Genomic DNA, 19,058 nt, shown 5'->3' on the forward strand with positions numbered 1-19,058 from the left:
AGCAGCTCTAGGGCTCTAAGGATGACAATGGCGGTCGTACAGTCTGTTTGTCGCTCCAGCCATTCTTCTGTCCGTTGGCGGGTCCGTCCACCATTTTGGTCTCAAACAACATAGCGTGTTGTACTGGTTGGATTGCCATGGAATCTGCTGTGGACCTTCATGCATCCCGGAGGATGAACCCTAACTGTTTGAGTGACTCCATGACCTTTCCTCTACTGACCTCTAGCCTCAGGCCAAAATCTCCAGTTGGGTGTACGGAGCAGCCCAGATTTTTAGACTTGATTAGACTTTTAAGCCCCGTCCACACCAATGATTCGCAATGCAATGAGTTGTAACTTGCAACGTGTAACCATTCGACAACAGAATCCCAAAACTGCACCGACCAACAACAGGGCAATTCAGGCCACTGTGATTTCTCTCTACAACATATTGAAACGGTTTCGTTGCATTGTGAATCATTGGTGTGGGGAGTGGGTATTAGACTTCAGAATTTTAGTAGACTTTGTACTATTCATAAGCTGAGTTTTGCATAAGGTACACTTAATGTGTTATTTGCAAAAAAACAAATAAAAGTAAATGTTTCTAACTTGGGACAACATACATGTGAGATGCTTCTAAACTGTATTTTCAACACAGCAGTGTTAAAGTGTTGTTATTAATACAGTGCATTATGCTGTACTGCACCAAAGTGTTATCACAGAACAGACCCTTAAGATTATTTGAAATTACACATAATTATTTACCAGTACTGCCCTTCTCTCCTCCCTGCCTTCCTACTCCCTCCCCCTATGAGTCCATTTGTTTGTTTAATGGTTTAATATTTAGCTCACATACACCAGCAGGGGTCTTTTTGTACCCCACCTGCAGATCTCTGCACACACGTAGAACTAACCAGAAGACGGAGCCGTCTCAGAAGTCATCGCCTTGGTTTATATTAATGTGTGGACTGTACTCTACTGAAGCTGCAGGGCTGTGATACTGCCTGACTGACTGGCTGACGTTTTGGCTGTCTGACCAATCTGCTGGATGGCTGGACTGATTGGCTGAATGACTGACCTACTGGCGGACTCAGTGGCTGGCTACCTGGTTGATCAATATACTGTATGTACTGTATGACAGCTGACAGTGACAGCTTCACTGACATGCTGTACATACTGACTGGTTTATGTGTGGACCTGATGATTTGACTGACCAGTTGACTACCTGAGTGCAGAAAACACTGAATTGACACGGCAAAGCATCAGACTTTGCCAGGATACCATTGTGACAGCTCTCCTCTCACTGAGGTGAACAGTTTTCCGGAGGCAAGGAACGATGGGACCGCGGACAGCTGGTAAGGCCGCTGTGGATTTCGTGTATACGGTTCTCTGCCGCATGTAATAAAACATCTCACTGCTTTACATTACAATTCATCACTGTCGGGTATCTCCAAATTGAATCTTTTTACGCTTTTAACAAAAGGGATTACCCTAATTTATACTTTGTTTTAGTGCAAAAGGAGCAAATGTCAGATGATTCAGCCCTAATATCACAACCCATGACATCTGTTATTATGGGTGGTGATATTAGGAAGGCAGTTGAAATATTTTGTAATATATAATGAATGAGCGTATTTTGTATGTGCTGGGTAGGTTTAACCCTTCGGTCAAAGAAAACCATACAAAATGTAACTGTGGTCAGATCATTTGAACACAGGGATTATCACCTCTTCACTTCTGCCTCAAATGAGGTGAGGAAAATTACCCCTGCAAGCTAAAACCTTCCAAAAATAATGCTCCAAGGTTTGTGGCTGAGCTCAAGTCCTCAATGTCCCTTTTAAAGTAAGGGACATTATATTTGCAGATCAAATGTGGTCGCAAACATTACATTTACATGGATTACATGCAGGTGCAACGGAGAATCTTCAAATCAATGGCACTTGCTACTTAAAGGCCAAGACCACTTTGGTAGAGGTTTGGGTTGTGTATTTACCTTGCCATGATATAACTCCAAAGGTGGACAATAAATCAAAAATAATTGATTAGAAATTGATCATTCAAAATATGCTTCTAATTGACCTACATTGTATGGTAAAAGAGTTCTCAATGTCACTCTTTTAGCACATAAACGAACGCAAACAAAGTTGATTCAGACAATATAGAACATCACAAAACAACTGCCTGACTGACTGACTGACAGACGTTTTGGCTGTCTGACCAATCTGCTGGATGGCTGGACTAGCAGGCTGAGTACTGTTTGTTTTTTAAATAAAAAAGTTAACTGCCAGTTGATTTTGTTATCTTTATTGAGAAGAAAACCCGGACTGCATCCGCAGATCTTCAAATAGTAAAATCAGCAGGAAGTTGACATTTTTATAAAAACAAATAAACAGTACTGGGTTTGGTGATGCTCTACCATTACCATTGATGGAATGTGGGCTGCCTGGGCTCAGGTGAGACAATGTTTTGGGAGTTTCGTACATTCCTTCCTTAAGCCTTACTTTTACTGTAGTGACAGGGATTTTATTTGTTGGATTTGTCACTTGTATATCAATCTATAATGTCTCTTTCAATCTCCAGTGAACAAAAAAAAAGGCTGGGTTTCCGAGGCTACCAGTGAACAATATCAATACAAATTCATATACATATTGTAGTTGGTGAGCTGTGTCTCTGTCTTTTTTGTCTTTCTTTTCTGATGAGACAATGCAAGCCATTGATATACAGTAGGGCACTTCTTTTTGTACGTGAAATATAAAAAGAATTTCAAAATGTTCATCGTAGCCTGAGAACAGATCTAATCTGTTCTCAGGCTACGATGAACATTTTGTCAGTGTTTCACCCACAGACTTCACCTTGGTTTACTGCTTTGGGGGTGGGGTGGGGACTGGGCTGGGGCCGAATGGGCTGGAGGGGGGATATTGGACCAAAGGGTTCACCAAGTTTTTAATGAATTTCAGGGCTAAGAATATTCTTTTTCCTTGCCGATACAATTTGATCGCATCTGGTGCACTCTATTACCTGAATTTAAGCACTTTTTAAAAGGTAGAGAGAGAGGTCTGAGCCCACATTCCATCAATGATGCAGATCATACTGCTTCACACATACACCCGGTCCAGGTAGGGTTAAATGACAACGCAAATGACGCCATTAGGCTTAATTACTTCTCATGAACCCTTTCAGTGCAACTGACTCATTAACACTAGGGGGGTTGTTGGATAAATTGGAGTAGTACTCACCAGACACTCAGGCTCACACACTACAAGAGTTTTAAAGTCCTAAAGAAAAGAATACATAAAAAGAAAATCTTAGGGAAAAACATAAGGGACAACTTCTGATATATCCTATCTAGACAACAATATCTGTTTATTTTTATACCATTATATAGGAATGACTTCACTTAACATGAGAGGTAAGCTCACTAAAGCTTAAAGGTAAAATTGCACAGTTGTAGCCTACATATTTACTACATTGGCCTAATAATTGTAATTATTGAATGTTGGGGCCGTGGTATGTGTTCAAACACCTTTTCCAAACCATATGGTTTATGAAAATGCCAAATTATAACACAAGTACACATTTCCCACAGTATTTAAATTTCCAGCACTTTCCAGCCAGTGGTATAACATAACAAAATGAATGTACTCAAGTACTGAACTTAAGTACAATTTTGAGGTACTTTTACTTTACTGGAGTATTACCATTTTCCACTACTCCCATCTCTCTCTCATTCATTCACTCACTGTATTACCTGTTAAGTGGTCGCCAGGCCCCCCTCCACTGTTGCGTGTTGTTAGAACAATAGTCGGCTTTTGCATAAAGACCATCACATTAAAAGTCCTCAACCAGCATTCCTCACACACACACACACACACACACACTACAGTATAAAAACCACAGAGCAATCATGGGCATTGTAGATACTGTAGCTAAACGACGAGGAGTGAGCTAGAGAAGAAGGTCCAAAGCAAATGTATTAATTTCGTGGCGAGATCTAATTATCACCTTCATTCATCAATTACCTGGGCGACCTCATTGGGATCTGAATCTTTGGACTTCTCAGCTGAAAACAGGAGGAGAAGGGCTTGTAGTAGCAGGACATGAATCTAGCCAAGTGGATATCCATGACCGAGGCCTTTGAATGCTATGAATGTAAGTGATGCATTCGGCTTAGTGTTAATTATAGTTCCGGAATGGATTCTGTGTTATTGTGATGGTTTAGACTGGGAGTAATTATTTTGGCTGGTACTACTGTCCTGTGTCTGTGTCTACTAGAGCGGATTCGGAAACGGTGTGTAGGCCTACATGTATGTGGGCGTGCAAATTACCGGATACAGTACAGTAGGCGGGCTCTAGAACGGATCAGAGCACTGCTAACTAAATAGAAACATGATGACGCGAGGTCATGTTTTTTTTAAATAATACAACTGTAAACACAAGTAGACCGGCAGTTACTTTAACCACTTAAGTCCTACTTACTTTTAGACATTTTTCAACGTCATGCAGGGAGGGTGAAATTGGTTAATTCTAGGCTAAATTTGTTTAGTCTATCATTGGGGCGGTTGGCCCCAATATTGCAGTTTCTGTTTTACTGAGGTGAATGAGTTTGTGTCACTCTGTGAGCCGATCATGCAGGCGGTGGATCTGGATAAGCGATGTGAGTGTCTCGAATCGATTGTCTCAGGAAATCATAATAACAATGTGTCCAGGCAGGCGTACACTAACTTCCCCCAGTTGTGCGTCGCTTAAAGACCTAACTGCAGTGGAAGATAGCCTACTGCATATTCAATTCTGAGTTCCAGCTAGTAAACCCATGGATTATTTCTCCCAAGATTTTACAAATGTACACAAGTGTTTGTTCATTTAATTTGACCAAACCACAAGGAATGGGTTACATAAGTCAATAGTTTGCCGGATGTTAATTGGGATGTTCAGTTCCTTTTTGATGAGTACATTTAGGCTATAAATATATTTTTTTATTTGTATCTAAACCTATTATATTATATATATTTAGCCATAAAGATTCAAGGTCTCAGAACTCAAGTGATAGAGGATGGTGGTTTCAACCAATCCATCTCCTCCTCCATCCTCAGATATTGTAATTATTTCCCTCACCTTCCTTTCTTGAGCATTAGCTTCACAATAGAAGGTTTGGTGAGACTGGTTGGTCTGCATTTGCATCCCTTACACTTGTCAGCTAAGAGGATTTAAAAACAAAGAAACCCTATGGCTTGTTTCCATTGGCCTTTGTACTCAATTCATAGAGACATTTAATGACAGACAGATATACACTACTATGTAAAACATCATAAAAACAGTTTTAAAACAGAAAAAACTAAAATATGTACAGTAAACAGTTCGAGGGGGCGTTGATGTTTACAGGGGGCAGTTTCGAATTGCGGCCACATGTAGGTACTATTTTAGAGCAGTTTTGAAGGAGAGTGGGGTTTTACACTCACAGCTTTTGGTAGGACATTCCACATGTTTATGGCATAGCAGGAGAACATATTCAAACCCTTGTTAGTGCCAAATCTGAGTTGAACGTGATCAGTGGAGCTACCTGGTGTTATGATTGTGGACTTTGTTTACGTTTTTAAAGTACTTTGACAGGTACTCCTATCGGTGTTGTGTTTCTTGTAGACCAGGCCCATTGCAAGTTGCTGTACTCTATCCTCAACCCTGAGCCATCCGAACCTAGCAAAGTGAGCAGGGGTTAGATGAGTCGTAGATGTAAGGCTTAGAAGTAGCCGTACCAGTTTGTTTTGGGATGTCTGGAGCCTTGTTTTTAAATATTTGCCTCTAAAATGGATCCTAGGTAGGTAATTTCCTCTTTCCATGTGATAACATTGTCACCCACTTTGATTGTGAAGCCGTCAGCCTTGCAGTCTTGCAGAGGTTAAATTCAGACCCAAAGAGAATGGATTCAGTTTTTCCCAGGTGTAATGACAGTTTGTTATCAGCGAGCCAGGTGCAGATTCTATCGAGTTCAGAGCTAAGGGCTTTGCAACCTGTAACTTGTCCCTGTCCGAGACCAGCAGAGCCGAGTCATCCGCGAACAGCGACAAGTTACAGCCACAAGCTGATGTCATGTCGTTTACATATATTAGGAACAGTAAAGGCCCTAGTATGCTCCCCATCACTACCACCAGGCTGTAGTTGCCTGTGCTTTATTCAATTAGTTTTGAGAAGAAGGAAGGGATGTTCGCACATTGTATCTCAGCTCCCAGTAGAGAGAATTTATATGCTTCCCTTTGTCTCTTATTCAATTAGTTTCACAAACTGCTTTCATACCCTCTGTTTGTCTGTCTGTCTTTCTCTCGATCTTTCACTCTCACTCACAAACTTTTCTTGTGTCTCTTTCCCCTATAGTTGCTCCATCATCAAAGGAGGTGGTGAAGGCAGCAGGACTCACAGGAGGAGGAGGTCAGATAGAAGGAGTCAGATTGCTGAACAACTGTGACAGTATGAGCCTGTACAGCAGGAGAGGAGATCCATCCCCCACCGTCACCTCCAATATGCTCCCCATCACCAAAGACCTGATGATCGCTAGTAGTCCTAGGAGACTGTACAACAGGAGAGGGCCCGCCGTACTCCCCACCCCCACCTCTCCTCCTGTGCTGTCCAACCCCAGATCAGGTAAGGAAATAACTCAATCTGCATGGAATCTGAGTGTGCGAACCATCTCCCTCAATTTTGCAATTAAAGCCAGACAGATTTATGGGCCAGATGCCGATCCCGATATTGGAGAGTCCTAGAGTCTAGACTACAGATGATGATGACTGCCAATGTTTTCACAGATGATTTGTCAAAAAGTGAAAAATGTTCTAATCACTTTGAAAAACTTGGCTTTGATTCAAGTTTCTATTTGAGAACATTTAAAATGTTTAAACAAATAACATTTTTATTAAAAAAACACATGAACTATTTTGGTCCGACAAGATATTGGTCAGGCTCTATATGCAAATCTATAGTGCTGTGAGCTTGATCACTGCAAGCATGCGGAAGAGATAAATCACAACAAAATAACATTGCCAGTCATGATGATGCATGTTTCATTTTGCAGTCCTGAAGAAAACAGTGAGTAAGGAGGAACTACAGCAACCAGGGGGGCCATACATCAAGAAAACCTTCACAGTACGTACCCACAATATTTCACAACTATGAACTTACAATTCATCATACAGTAGCTCTGATCAAAAGATGCAAACACACACACAAACACACACACGTCTCATTGTCTGCTACTACTGTTGTCACTGGAAAAAAACGTTTTGTCTTTGCACAGATCGATGGCGACGTGTTAGGGTGGGGGTTCGTGGTAAGAGGAAACAGACCGTGTCACATCCAGACCGTGGAGCCCCACGGGCCTGCTGCTGTTGCGGGGATGAAGGTAGGAATCATGGCAAATGAAAGTTGAATGTTCTAATGTTATAGTTTTTGGTTGCCATTATCCCGAAACATCCTGCTTTGTTGCTGCATTAGCATGGTAGGACTTCATGTTATTTCTCTCGGTGGAAAAAGAGTGCAGCAAGTAAATGTAAAAAGCAGCACTTCTGCAAAGGCTAAATGGCAATTAGGCATCATGACTTTGGAGTATCATTCTCAGAATGTAATGAAAAGTGGGTCAAACCATTAGATTTCACATAATTTGTGTTCCTCACTCTCTCTGTCCCAGGTGTGTCAGTTTGTGGTGTCCGTCAACAATCAGAACGTTCTGGACATGGACTACAAAACAGTCAGTCAGCTCATCCTGAATGGTCCCAGAAAGATTTCAATGGAGGTCATGGAGGAAAAGAAAGATTGAAGAGGGGCTGCCATGGGTTGGACGGATACGTGGCTGGATGAATGGATGGTAGTAACAGTGATAGCGTCCATATCGTTGTGATTCATACTACCCCCATTGCTCTTGTTATCCATTGTCAGAAAGAATACAGGAGCCCTTCTTTTATCCTGTGGTTAACCATTGCAAGGTTACAAATCTAAGAAGATACAGACTGTAAATACATCCTGGCAGCAACATCCTGGTTACCACAAACGTTATATGAGTTTTCTATTGGATGCAGTTCCAATTCAAAACTGACTATCAGCGCTGCTGGAAGGTGTCGTGACTCGTTAGCCTGGCATGGCCAGACTAATATCACTGTGGAGATATTAGTTTGTAACTTCGGTGTGGAAGATTCATTTCCAAGGGGCGGTTACAAACAGATTCAAACATCACAGGAAAAAAATGTCCCACTTTGAATAGTGGGCTCTGATTGGTCAGCCACAACTCCGGGGTGAGCGAAAGGTAATTCAAACCGAGGAGTGCCAGACCAATCTGCCCAGGGCTATTTTTTTTTAAGCTGTGGCAGATTCGTTTGGTTTCCAGGCTAAGGTGTTGTTGGTCTATGACCAATCACGTCTTTGTCTGAAACTACCCATTGCCTTACTGTTCCATATCGGCCACAACTTCTGTTTCAGGAGGTTGGAGTGTACAAGGGACAGAGTTTTTTTTTTGGGATCAGAAACATCAGCTATATATTTTTCCTGAGAAGCAGCTGTTGTACACACAGTAGGATGTAGATTCTGTGTGCAAATGGCTGCTCCTCTCCGCTGGACTGCTGGTCCAGCCTGTCTTCTTAACTGACACCTTTCAACATCAACATTTAATGTGGACATAAAGTTACAATGACAAAGTGTTTTTTGTTTTGTTTTTCCTTTTTTTGGGGGCGGGGGGGAACATCCTGAGTCCCACCACATTAACTTATCACTCTCATCATCCAATTTCTGACTCAGTCAGCTGTGTCTTGTGTTGTTGACAGGGGTTCAAAAGTACTGCCCCCCCCCCCCCCCCCCAGACTACTACAGTGTGGACTTTTGACCTGTGTGCCACCTCATTGCCTCTTCCAACACGTATGCACGCATGAACATAAATCCAGGCCTGTGTAGTATACTGTATATCCACATGCACCTTATGTACGCACACACACACACACACACGCTTACACGTGCAGACCCCCTCCTCTGACCTGTTTGCTTTTCCGTCCACTCTGTGTATTTGCGGTTTCCTAGAAAGGGAGCCGTTTGGAGAACAGTGGAACAACAACATCTTATTGTCTCTGTGACGTTGAAGTAATGCCTGATTTATACATGGTTGCATTCTGTGTTGAGCTGCTGTCCAGACGGTCTACAAGCTCACAACACGTCACAGCGCAAAGCATTGTGAGCTTGTAGATTGGCTATTTTCAGTGCATGACATCCGTGCACAAATAAGTATACCTCAGGGGTAAGGAGTTACAGTGTGTTCTCTGTAGAGTTCTGCTGTGTTCAGGATGATTTAGTGACTGCCTTGTCTATGATTCCCATTTTATTGAAGCCCAGAATATGGATCAAATCTTTTGAGATTTTATCAACGTTTTAAAAAATATTTTACACACCGAAGGAAATGATGCTGCATGTTTGGTTCAATATGCAAGTGAAGGGAAGTGTTTGTAAATGTTACTGAATCCAGCAATAGTGTTATTGTGTTTCTTTAATATGACCATATTTGTTCCATACCATGTTATGAACAGTCATTGAAATGACTCATTGAAATGACTGAAATGATTGTGTTAGGTTGACAAATGTCACTTGGAAAGTGTCTTATGTCCTAACTGCCTTACTGCCATGACTTAAATCAATTTTGCATGAGTGTTCCCGAGAGAAATGAAACTTGTAACTTCTAACTTTTTCAATCCCATTAACGTAAAAGAGAAGTTCTACAAATCTGTGGCCCTTCATGTGAGATTTTGTTAGCGATTGTTTCATATTAAAGCAATTGCTTAACATTTGTGTGGCATCATTTTATAGCACTTACGCTGAGTTGGAAACATGAGGACGTTCTGTGGATTAATGTCTGTGAAGAATCACGTGGATCCACATGTGGAACTTCTTGTGGCCAGCCTGTGAAGTCAGTCGACTATGACGAATATATATATATTTTTTTATATATATTTTTCTTTTACTGTACGACATACCATATGACTCAAGATATGGGCAGATATGTTTCACCTAAATCAGAGCCCCATTGACATTATAAATCAAAGTTAAAAAATTCAAAAGTGTAAAAAAAAAACATGCATGAAGGTACTAAGTTGTAAACCATAAATTGAGATTAGCTCCAGGGACACACATACATTTTTTTTTTTTGGTGAGCCTATTCTCATAGCAATCCTTGAACACGGTTTGTGCCGAGTTTGGAGCAGTTTGGAGCAATAGTGCCTGTGCCCCCCGGGGGCCCCTGCACGTGGCCCCTGGTGTAATTGTTCTGACGGCAGACCCCATAACTGTTTGTCCCAAGTTTGGTGTGGATTGGAGCAATGCTGCGCCTGTGGTCCTCCTGATGTGGCCCTTGGTATGAGATTCTCATGGCAGACCCCTGACCAGTGTTTGTGCAAAGTTCGGTGTGGATTGGACCAACAGTGCGCCTCGTAAGTCCAGATGGGGTCTTCCCAGTGGATGTACATGAGTAATTTCATATTTGGGCAAAGTTTCAACCCAAATCCGACATCGACAATTCAATCCAACCCAATCCGACATCCATTGTGCCATTATAAAATTAAACTTCTAAAAAGTAAAACATTCACAATATTTGACAAATATTCATGGATTTACTTCCTTGGCCTACTGGCAGCATATAGAATACATTTTTGTGTAAATTATTGCATCACAAAACTGTCTCCTCTATAGAGAAGATTTACATGCACCTTCTCGGCTGAAAGCACCAGCAAACACGCTTTGATGAAAGCCAGCTTTGAAAGCTGAATCAGAATAAAGGCAGTAGGTTCCTGTTGCTTAATGTAAGCATCAATACAAGTTTTGGACAACACTGGAATGTAACAGAAATGTTAAACTGGAATTAAGGTTAACAATTACCTTGATCACTAGCAATAAGGTGATACATCTGTCATCAAGCGCCAATGCCAGGTTAGGGATAATTACCATTGAAAGTTCCTAATACTGAGATGGCAATGTGCAATTATACCAGCAGAGGGCAGTATGTATGCTTTGAGGTCTTACTCTAAATCATTGTTTTGGATGTCTTCACTGTTTAATAGAATTAAATTAACATTACCTGATGCCATGGCAGCCTGTTAATCCCTAACATAATTTGAAAGAAGTTCACAGGGTATAGGTTTGAGTAATGTGAGCATCTTGGGGCAGTGGTTATGGGAGCTTAATTATCATAAATATTATTATTATCAATCACCTAATGTGTCCATTCAGTGTGACTCTGCAGTCTGCTCACTTAAACATTAGGATCACTTGAAAGAGATTCTTTAGCGAAACATATTCATAAGAGATGAGTTATGAAAGCTAATGACAGCCTATGGCATTGTCATGATGTCTGTCATAACTGTCCACTGTCCGTAACTCACTGAGCAGTGAGTTATGGAGGTGAGAGGAGGGCATCTCCAGTTCAAAATATGCTCCAAGGGATTCAACTGGTAAATATTTTTTGATGCAGGTGAATTCATTCTTCAAATTATTTCTCTCTCACCATTGGGCCTTCACCCTTGTGTTGGTGACAAGCATTTCTGCCTGGCATTCTGGAACATTCCAGAGTAAACTCCCTCACCCCCAAATCTATTGCTCTTTCTAAGCTTGTAGAGACACATTTGACACAGGGGGGATTGAAAGGGAAATGCAGCCTGAAGTTATGCAACAGTGCATTAGTAGGCCATCTCTGCTTTGCATCATGACATCAGCTTATTTTACTCAACCACTTAAGCCCTATATTATATTATAGGTTACTTCTTTGTACAATGACATGGCGAAAATAGCACTGTGAGCTTGTAGATCGGCTATTTTAAAATGTGCTGATGCATATAGGTTTAGAGTGGTTAAACTGATTCTGATGTTATCTATAATTTTGCTGCATTGTTGAAACAACTTTTCATAAAGTACAATAATACATAACTATGTCTATTACAGACATATTCAAATTCCAAATAAAATAGACACTGCATGTGGTAAACAAAAATAACTACTTCCTCCTTCCTTCCTCCGAGAGAGTCTAGAGGTTCGAACTGGACGCTATAATTATTGCGAGGCGGAGTAATCACACCATAGAGTTATGGTTAAAATATGAATCACACAGAGACAATTCGGTTCTTAAGTCTGACGTAATTTTGTAGTCCGATGTCACGTCCGGGTCCAAAAGGCACCAGCGCCGTCCACTCTTCATTGTAAACAACATGTTGGAACCCGTAAATCTTTTTACAATAACCTCCTTTTTCAGAAATGAACCATTGAGCGTTAATAAGGGTCTTAATGCTAATATCATAGAAGTACAAAGTATTTATTTATTATTATGATTTAACATTATTATTATTAACATTAAAACACTTGGACCCGGAAGTTATTCTAGCGGGGCGCAACGTCACGTCTTAAGCCAGAGAACCCCCCTGACCAGCGTTGCCATGTCCGCTTCTTATAAGCGACTTTGGGCTTCTTTTTCTGTCAAGTCGCTTGTAAATATTGCTACTGTAGTTGCGGGTTTAGTTTTTTGGGGCTTTTTTTGGGCTTGCTTTTTTTTAATTTAAATTATTATTTAAACCAGAGGTTCTCAAATATGTTCATGTAATTTTTCCCTAACCCCATCTGAAAATGTTTTGTGCCAGGGAGCCCCCTACCAGATTTGTGTTGTTAGAATGTTGAAAATAGCAGAATGTTGAAAATAGCAGATCTACAAGCTCACAACACGTCGCATTGCGACATGCTGTGAGCTTGCATATCGCCTATTTTCAAATAACCGATATATATATATAGGTATAGGTATATAGGTTTAAAGTGTTCATGTGGCCTACTCGCTTCTTTTGGGATTGTTTTCCTAGACGTGGTTGATTATTTCTCTCACAAAATCTGGCAACACTGCCCCTGACAGATTCGCGCCACTTTTCAAAATATCTTCTCCGACTGACTCCTGTCATGTGTGAACGCAACTTGAGACCAGTGAGTGATTAACAGGAGGTACCAGTGATTTTCAACATATGGGTATGGATTTTTTAGTTTTCCTTAAGTAGCCTAACATTTGATGTAGTAGACAATCAGTAATATTAGATACGTCATTGTTTTTCACTCGACGCCAGCCACCCCCACTGAACAGGTCAGGCGAGTCATGCTTATTTGCTAGAGCAAAATAGGAACAGAACAGTCGTTTTAGGCCAGCGCCATTGGTTTAGCCTATTTATGTCTTGATAAAGGATTTTATTACAATAATTAGTTAGGATAACGATAATGCTCAAAACACTGTTTGGTGTCCCTCTGTGCATGCGTGCGTGCGTGCGTGTGTGTGTATGTGAACTTTCGACAGTGAACCCAACAGTTAGGAGACACCACGGTTCCTTCCAGGCCGGCCATCCCACCCATGACCCAAAATTGCATTATTACCTAATAAGGGGATTTACGTAATATAGGAGATTTGTGTGAGTCCAGAGGAGTGGAGGGCAGAGTGGTCCGCTGGTCTCCCGCCATAAAACAAAATGCCAGACGCCAGAGGATTTTAACAGGCTAATAGTCTATTCATAGCCATAACTGGCCAGCTAAGCTACCAAAAATGTGCTTTGGTGCAGGGCTATGCAATGTGTGTCAAATTAACACAATATAAAAGAAAAGAACCAGTTTGTAGGCCTACCCAGTCTAAAGGGGTGAAGCTCAACAACTTGACACATAAATACTTGTGGAAGTCCCATTATTTATAATTGATGCAGGAGCTGAGTATAGCTGTTGCATCTTTTCTTCCCTACATTCCAATTCCTGCATGTGAAATCCGTGAATATGCAGAGGAGGGAACTGAAAACAGATTGGAGGCATCCAAAAGAAGTGGATCCCTAGCTATACTGTATCAAACAAGAGACCAGTCAGACAGCAGGTGACCATAATAATGAACACTCATTTGGTTTAGTTGAAATAAGGTTCATTTTATTTAAAAAAAAAAGTTGTAGTATAAGGGCTGCCACCATCACAAAATCTTATGTTTCAAACTTTCAAACTGCTACAATGTTTTAGCAAAGACCGTTGTTGTCATTCTTATTTTAAAATGTTTTAAATGTTACATGGTATATATGTCTACATAGGCTAATAAAAATAATATTAAATGTTGTCTTGCATTTAATTGTATCTTTAATACATTAATGACGTATAGGTTGCACGATATAATTTGGTATCAGAGGGGCCCTAAAGATGAAATAAACATACAAACTGGGGATACTGGCTACTTGCTTAGTAAAATAAGTTTCATTATGAGCCAGATGGAGAGGATTATGGAGAAACCAGTGATCACTTGTCATATACTGCCCTCTCCTGGCAGCAACTGGTAACACAATTTATAAACCTCATGTTTAGGATAAGTTATGGATGGATGGGTAACCAAAACAGTTGGCACCTGAGAACCCTGGGAACCAGTTTTTAATGTTTTTTGTATTTAGAAATGGGGGCCAAATATATATAATTTTAAATTACATGTAAGGCCTAATATTTCTACAATGCTGGCTACAAAGCCCGTGGATAGTCCGTCGCCATAAACAATACGTTTAATGGTCAATTTAGGTCTACTTATGATGTACGGTGCATGTTCAAGCCATTTTACAAAGCAGGTGCCCACTATCTTTAGGTGCCCACTCGACCGGTGTCCGATGGATGGAAGGATGGAAGGAAGGGAAGGGAAGGGAAGGGAAGGGAAAGGAAAGGAAAGGAAAGGAAAGGAAAGGAAAGGAAAGGAAAGGAAAGGAAAGGAAAGGAAAGGAAAGTGTGTCTTTGTGAGAGAGCGTGCGCGTGACAGCTGCGGGCCAATGACAGATATTACGTGTAAAAAGAAAACTTGAGGTCACACAACAAGAGCAAACCCACCCCAGCAAGGAACATGTTTTGGGGGAAAGACAAGTAATTGAGAACCATGCTCCCTTGGAACTGCTGTAAACTGACGCAGGACATTTGTGGAGATTGCAATGTGGAGGAGATCGATGCACTGCTTTGCCACAAGCCTATCACATAAACTATCGCCCGAAAAAGAGCCGCTTGCGCAGTTATCTGTGTTGTCGGGTAACTGGGCCGATTCCAGTGTTACACGTAGGGATGAGAGTGGGACGATAAGAAAATTACATGTCACGATTATTGTGGCAAAAATAATTGCGATTAACGATGTTATCACGATAATCTAAATATGCTTAAAACTTAAAGTGCCACTTTTGTTAACCACTTGAACCCCTATTCTGGGGGGGGAAGTTTTCCAAAAAATAGCCGATCTACAAGCTCACAACAAATTGTGTTGCAACAGTTGTGAGCTTGCAGATCTGCTATTTTTGGCAAATCTATTTGTTTGGAGTGAAACAAGAGTGTACCAAATATGCTCTTACAGGTCAGTTTTTATCAAGTAGCCTATAGAGGGTTTACTGAATTTATTTTGCAGCTCAACAAAAGATAATTCTAGTTGAATTGGACAATTTCATGATAAATTAAAATCTCTGCCATATGATTATTGTGAGCTTCTTTTTTTTATCACGATAATAACTATTATCGTCCCATATCCCTCTAGCACCTCCCACATCGCTTTAATCTATTCCGAAATAGCGAGATATTTGAACCACTAAAAATATGGCAATGAATAACCAAACACGATATGCTGACCTTGATTTATCCCCATATTACGCAGACCGAGAATGTCACTCACATTGTTAAAAACCACTGCGTTTCACAATCACCCACCTGCACACAAAGGGAAGGAGAGAGAACAGAACAGGTGCCCTAGGGGGGGAGCAGAGCAATATATAGGCTAGGCTCGCACAATTTCACATTTTATCTCGACAGACAGCCAGCAGCAGCAGCCAGGAGGAACGCTCCTCGCAACTGAACAACGCCTGCCCGCGAAACACATATTTCTCCTTCTCCCTGCCTGTACTGTACCGCCTCACTTAAGATTAAACGAGGTGAAGGAATGAATAGCTGGAGGGACGGGTGAATGAGACGGGATACACACCCATCATATCATCACTGAGCTGTGCAAGTCTCAACTGAGACTGAGAGAGGGGGGGTAGGAGACTATTGAGTAGATAGAGAGGGGAGGAGAGAGAGGGGGGGGGGGGTGAGAGAGACTATTGAGTAGAGGAGGGGAGGAGAGAGGGAGAGAGAGAGAGACAGACAGAGAGTGGGTGAGTGAGAGAGAGAGAGAGAGAGAGAGAGAGAGAGAGAGAGAGAGAAAGAGAGAGGGGGGCTGAGACAGGGGGTGAGAGAGACCAATTGAGTAGAGGGGAGGAGAGAGAGAGAGAGAGAGAGAGTTTGTCAAGTACCGCCGCTGAAATGCAATCGAACCAAAGACACTTTGGACTGTAGAGCTACAGAGAGTTTTATAAATACCTACCTGGTGGAAGGAGGAGGATATCAACATAATCTTGGAAACATATGCGCTGCTGAGCAGGTATTGCACTTATATCTTTGTTCACAACACACTATTTTGTGCTCAGCGTTTATTATTAGCCTCTACTACTACTACTCCTCTACCTTTCTTCTCCTGTGTTCCATGCTTTGTGCTGTGAGGTGGGGATCACTGATCACTGCACACCTGTGTTGATTCCAGTGAGAGATCAACTTCTGCTGCTGATTGTGTTGTTGTGTTTGGATGCTTGACAGTTGCATCGTGTTTTTCTCAGTGATGTTACATTATTTTATCCCACTACTATATATTGGCAGAGCATTTTCTCTTCGCGAACATGCAACTGGTTATTTAATTTTAATGAAAATGTATTGGCAGCTGGCAGCAGTGCTGCTGCTTTAGATATCGCCATCATCATCATCGTGGACTTATTTAATATTTTCCAGTTCATTACCATAAGTTGCAACTGTGCGAAAATGGTACAGTAGGAGCCGATCACACCCATGTAAATATCAGTATATGTCTTTTTAGCTGTTGTATATCCACTTTCTGTAAAACGAATGTGGGAATTCAGAGATAATTGTGCTTTTATCTAAACTTTCATTGAGTTTGCTATAGAAGACGCAATATGCACTTGTGCACATGCACACACATAACAATTTTACTTATGTCTGACGTTATTGATGACTCTGGCATTATCACACATGACATGTGGCATAACTTGCAAACATTCACATTAGCCTACATGGTCATTAAGCAATAATGACCAAATGTGTTGACATATTATTAGTTCCTTATTTTGAACCTTAATAATCAGATTAGTCAAGACTAAGCTATGCATATTTTTTGTCAACATGTTTTTCATAAATTCAGTGTTTAATTTGTGGTGAAATGTTTTAATTGGAAAGTGAGCAAACGTAATTACTGACTATTTATTTGGCTACTTAATGAGGCATTGACTTAATTTGATACAATAATTACCAGAGCAACTAGAGGTGATACAGCTGTTTTGCTCCTATTTGCAGAACAGCTGTGCTCTGTGATGCTAGAGGATGCAAGCATGCACGCACACACACACACACACACACACACACACACACACACACACACACACACACACACACACACACACACACACACACACACACACACACACACACACACACACACACACACACACACACATGCATGCACGCACACATGGACACACCGCCTATACAATATAAACACTTTTAACATGTATTCCACTCTAGAACTCACACACCTACCAATATCTCTTACTCGATCTATCTCATTCTCCCTATCTGCATGTCCCTCTGTATGTGTTGACAGCATTATCATAGAGCACTGGATTCATAAAACATTTCTCTCTTGTTACTTTGCTTCTTTCCAGGTATCAGGTGTTAAATCATGACATTTTTTTTATCACTGACCAGTGACCAATGTGTGTGTGTGTGTGTGTGTGTGTGTGTGTGTGTGTGTGTGTGTGTGTGTGTGTGTGTGTGTGTGTGTGTGTGTGTGTGTGTGTGTGTGTGTGTGTGTGTGTGTGTGTGTGTGTGACTGACCGACCGAGAAAGAGGGAGCGTTTTTGTGTGTGTGCACACTCAGTGCATGCTACAATCTCAATTATGCCTTTCAACTCTCATTCTGCCCACCTCTCTCTCCCTCTTAACTCCCTCTGCTGCCTCTTCTTTTCTCACTCCCCCTCCTTCAATCCTTCACCCCTCCTCGCTTCGTTTCCTTCTTCTTCTTCCCTCTCCTTCACCCCTCCTCATTGCTCTAATCTTTGACTTCCTCCCCGCTCCCTGACACCCTCTCCTCTCCTCTCCTCATAACAGGTGTGTGCTGTTTTGTGGTCCTATCCTCTGGTGGTAACAGGATGCAGCTCAGTGTGGGACAGAGGGCCAGCCTGTGGGGCCCTCTACTCTGTCTGGCTCTGGTCTCTGTGTTCCCCCAGCCAGCCCAGGGTCAAGGTAGGTGCCTGTTTGTGTGTAGTAGGGCTGGGCGGTATGACTTCAAATCAATATCACCATTATTTCAAACCTACGCCTCGATTACGATTAACGAACAATATTATACAAATGATTAGAATTGTTTTGCGTCGTCTTGTTGATCTATAAGAAATACAAAGTATGTATGAAAACACCTGCTTCTCGATTAATCAATTAACCTACATGAGCAAGTTGGTTATTGGTTATAAATATCGGTTGGTTTCGATATATTTCCGGTTAATTGCCCAGCCCTAGTGTGTGTGTAGCCTCTTTTCCAACACAGGGCCAAACAGGGCTGAGCCAGCTGTGCACCTAGGTTCCCTGTTTAAGAAATGCAATGTACATGGTGTTAAAGAAGGCCAATACCCCAGATATGGCCAGGGGTTGACCCGTGGCTGATAATATTATCCTAACAGTTATTATAGTCTCAAAGGAACACAATAGTTTCAGTCCTACATGGGGAGTTCTCCATAGCTGTGTTAAGCCTGTTTGGTCATGTTGTGGCTCCTTTGGGCCGCCCTTTGTACTTTTTCAATGCAAAACTCTGAATTCTGCGAAGCGTGTCCATTATCCATTTTGATGTGCAGCTTTTGTGTAAAGCTTTTCTTCCTTAAATTTGTTTTTACCCAAAAATGAACTGTCTCAAAGGGAAAAGCCAAGAGGCTGAGGGAATAATAATAGAAAGAAATGTGCTTTGTTGCTCAA

At 41.4% G+C, this 19,058-nt stretch overlaps 1 protein-coding gene across 4 annotated transcripts in view; it reads left to right on the forward strand.

Annotated features, from left to right (window-relative positions):
* The first annotated feature begins 16,218 nt into the window (after positions 1–16,218).
* col14a1b (collagen, type XIV, alpha 1b) overlaps positions 16,219–19,058 on the forward strand; it is a 163,739-nt gene continuing 160,899 nt past the window's right edge. For 3 of the 4 annotated variants that reach the window (XM_084080851.1, XM_084080852.1, XM_084080853.1), the window contains exons 1-2: positions 16,219–16,407; positions 18,201–18,335. In XM_084080851.1, coding sequence (XP_083936977.1) covers positions 18,242–18,335 — 94 coding nt within the window. In that variant the 5' untranslated portion in view covers positions 16,219–16,407; positions 18,201–18,241. The remainder of the gene's footprint in view (positions 16,408–18,200; positions 18,336–19,058) is intronic. The other variant, XM_084080854.1, reaches the window with a different exon arrangement.

Source organism: Gymnoscopelus microlampas, assembly GCF_963454915.1.
Source record: "Gymnoscopelus microlampas genome assembly, chromosome: 15".
In the NCBI taxonomy this organism is placed as follows: domain Eukaryota; kingdom Metazoa; phylum Chordata; class Actinopteri; order Myctophiformes; family Myctophidae; genus Gymnoscopelus; species Gymnoscopelus microlampas.